This window comes from Cariama cristata, unplaced genomic scaffold (assembly GCF_000690535.1).
Source record: "Cariama cristata isolate BGI_N322 unplaced genomic scaffold, ASM69053v1 scaffold6172, whole genome shotgun sequence".
Classification (NCBI taxonomy): Eukaryota; Metazoa; Chordata; class Aves; order Cariamiformes; family Cariamidae; genus Cariama; species Cariama cristata.
This window is the reverse complement of record NW_009605430.1, coordinates 1-3,571: the sequence shown is the minus strand read 5'-3', so window position 1 is coordinate 3,571 and position 3,571 is coordinate 1. Positions and strand designations below refer to the sequence as shown.

The 3,571-nt window shown below is 49.6% G+C and overlaps 1 protein-coding gene across 1 annotated transcript in view; it reads left to right on the top strand.

Moving 5' to 3' along the window:
* LOC104158326 (voltage-dependent N-type calcium channel subunit alpha-1B-like) overlaps positions 1–3,354 on the top strand; it is a gene marked incomplete at both ends in the record, with an annotated part of 179,320 nt that extends 175,966 nt beyond the window's left edge. The window contains one exon of the mRNA XM_009695941.1: positions 3,235–3,354. Coding sequence (XP_009694243.1) covers positions 3,235–3,354 — 120 coding nt within the window. The remainder of the gene's footprint in view (positions 1–3,234) is intronic.
* Positions 3,355–3,571: the final 217 nt, after the last annotated feature.

Below are 3,571 nucleotides of genomic sequence, written 5' to 3'. Positions count from 1 at the left end.
TTCAACAGAAGCTCTCCCAGAAATGTGGTATAACCATTTAAGCAACATATTTTCTTAAGTTAGGGGCTTCCAAGAAAGCAGTTTTCACTGATATTGGGAGAGACCTAGGGTGGCTTGTAGCTGAGACCTGTTGGGCTCAGCTGCAGCAGGTTATAAGGCACTTCTGTCTCATTTTGTGGCTTTTTTTGGCTAAGAAATGGGCAGCTGCTCTGCCCTGGTAGGTGCAGCTTGCACCCCACCTTGCAGTGCAAGTGCTCCTCAAGGGGCTGTCAACAACCTGCCCTGGGGGAGGACGAGGAGATGTGTCCTGGTTTGCCAGCCTGATAGAGTGGGAGACATCCCACCCAAGCTGGCCCAAGCTCCCCCTCTCCTGACATGACCGCTAGACCTGGCCAACCCGAGCTAGGGGCTATGAGATGTGTGAGGAGCAACACAACAACCACACGTTCTGTTGGTTGGTGTTTTATCAGACTGGAAATTGCAATGACCTAAAGGTGTCCGGGTTGACCTGTTTGACCAGTTTGCGTGTTGGGATGGAAAAAATGCTGTAGAGCAGGCAATGCGGAGGGCAGTGTGAGGAGGATGGAAGGGACGTGGTCTGGGGAGAGTCTCTTCCAGGTGACTTTGCAGCACTCCTACTCAGCAATGACACATGAGTTTTGCTCAGCCAACCTTCCTGCAAGTGTGCATTGACTTGGAAAACTTCTCTTGAAATCCTTTGTCCCTGATTAAAATTTAGGAGGAAAGACCTTCATACAGCATTGCTGCATATAGCTGTGATGTGGTCTGTGTTCTGCATCCATGTCCTTTGGGAATTTGGTCTGGAAAGTCAGTAGGGGGAACCTGGGACATTGCAGTCCCAAAATGTTTTTTTGATGCCAGTTTTTGTGAGGATAGAGCTCTCCTGCGGGGAATTATTTCTCATCTGCTTGTTCTTCACTTCCATGCATCTTCTTTCTCTCTCCATCCCTTAACTCTCTTTCCCACCAAAGTGGGATTCAGTGAGACTCTGTAAGTGATAACTGGACTCTCCTCGATATAATAATTTTTTTGTACTTTTTGTGTGCTGAGGGCAGAAGTCTGAATTAAAATCCTGTTTCATTTGACACAAGTGAAGAGAAAAAAAAATGTTGTGGCATTGCCAGCATTTGATACTGTCATTGAATTATAAAGGGAGGAGAGTCTTGGCTTTGATTTCCCTATCTCTGAGGCTTGTCAGGCATGGAAGATAACCTCTGGGCCTTCTTTAAGAAAGATCTTTGAGATTACAATAATTTGTCTCAGACTTTCGGAGACAGGGTAGGTTGTTACATGAGTCTCTTGTTCCTGCAACATGCAACGAGAGCCGAAGACGTGTAATAAGATAAATAAGGAGGTCTCAGCTTCTCTGAATGTCAGCTCACTTCAGAAGCAGTCTTTTTGTACTGGACCAGTGCCCTGTGCCCTCCCTCTGCCCCCGTCAGCACCAACACACGTTCCCCTGGAGGGGGGACACATTTTCTCCTTGGCTGGCAGAAGGTACCAGGGCTAGAGTCTGTCCTCTCTCAGGGCACCAAAATGCCAAAGGCAGCTAAGTTCGTGCTGCTGGGAAACTGCATGTCGGAGATTTCTCTAAGCAGAGAGGCTAACCAATGATGGAAAAGGTGGCCAAGTCTTCGTTCATCAGTCTTGGCTTTGGTTTTGGGTAGAGCATAAGAGTAGGAATCAAGGCTCACACCGAGTGCTCTGCCCTGCTCTGTTTCTCACCTCACCTGAGATTCCAGGCAGGTGCCTGCTCTCAGCTACACCGTGTTTCCCTTCACAAGCAAAAAACTGCCCATAACCAGCGGTGCTTCTACCGCATAGCTTCCCCAGGCCAGCAAGGGGGGAGCGAGTTTTCAGGAGGTACCCCCGGAGGCATTGCAGTCACAGCTGAGGTGAGGTTTGCACCGGCAAAGCTGCATCTCTGGAAATATTCACAGCCATTGGCGTTGCATAGCATCACAGCGTACAGAGCCAGCGTGGGATCTGGCCTCGTCTGTGCACTCTCTGCCGTGGCAACTTACTGCCTGGGTGAGTCTGCAGCCTGCTGCTCACCCTGCTGAGATTTCTTTAGCAGCATTTTGGGCTGTCGATAAACAAGGAGAAGGTTTCTGTACAGCGATAGGGATCAAAAAACCAGCCTAAGCAACTTTCAGATGTGGATGGAATTTCCTCCCGAGCAAGGGGCCCAGGCCAAACTAACACTTGGTTTTACAGGCTGCTGCGAGGCTCTGTTCGGACAAATTAATGCCCGGTGACTTCCTCAGGTTGCATGTACCCTTGGAGAACAGAAACTCAGAGGTTTGTCTGATACGGCTCCTGCCAAGGAAGTTTCTAAACAGTTTGTGAAAGCCGAGGAGCTGAGAAATCATTAGGTTGCTGAAGGAGAAGAAATCCATCCTTTAATGCGTGCTAAGGTTATCAGCAAGGCGTGGAGAGTGCTTCTCCCCGTCTGCATTTACATACTCTGCTGCCAGCGGTGTTAAGGGAGCCACAGCTTCCCAAAGCAATCCAGGTACTTCACTGCTTCTAAGAATGATGAATTTGCCCTGTTAGAGGTGGTCCTGGCTGGTGATGGGGAAGGAATTGCTACCAAGCCCAAAGATCTTGGAAGATACTGATCCTGAAGGACTATCCCATGTTCGGACTAAAAGAACATAGTTGGGGGAAATTATAGTCCTGCTCAGGTTAATCCAGCCTCTTCCGCTATGGGTAAGGTCCCGATGGAGCTGTGTAGCTCATTGACTGGAAGGAGAGGAGGAGACCTTCAGGCTCCTGGGACGCCTGGTGTAGGATGACGGAGGTGGCTTCATGGTTTCTATCTCCTGAGCGTGCTGCTTTGGCAGGGGTGACAGGTACCAGCCATGCATCCAGAGGTTGTAGACGTACCTGGAGACTGTCAGGAGCAGGGTACGAGGCTGTGAAATGGGATGAGAGTATTCAAACTGGCTTCTTTCAGAAGAGCTTTCTGTAGGATTGCAGTATAAATGCTGGCAAATCAATTGTTTAACCACTAAAGCCACCGTTACAGCTCAGACCTGCTCCTGAAAAGGAATTGATATCTATATGGAGAAGATGCGTTTTAGTTCAGTGCACAAAAAGTTAACACACGTTTTTAATCTGGCTGTTTCTAAGGGCTCGCAGAGGGGGAGGGAAGGGGTGGGGGGGAGGAATCCTGACACATGCTCACAGCAACCGCGTTTCTCTTTCCAGCGCCTGGTGCGGATGAACATGCCGATCTCACCTGAAGATTTAACTGTCCACTTCACGTCCACGTTGATGGCCTTGATCCGCACTGCCCTAGAAATCAAACTCGCCTCAGGTGAGAGGGAGGTGATGCCTGACAGCACGCATGGGCTCAAACCCCAGCTTGTCTGTTGGCTTGGTGCTCTCCCAAAACCACAGAAATTCGGCCCCAGGTGGAAATCCTATTTTCCTATTGCCTGCTGGCCATCTGCCAGAACCTGAGGGCAAGGGACAGGCAACAGAAGGGTCCTGAGCATCATTCTGCCTTTGGGGTGGCTGTGTACTGGCATCCCTATTGATGACA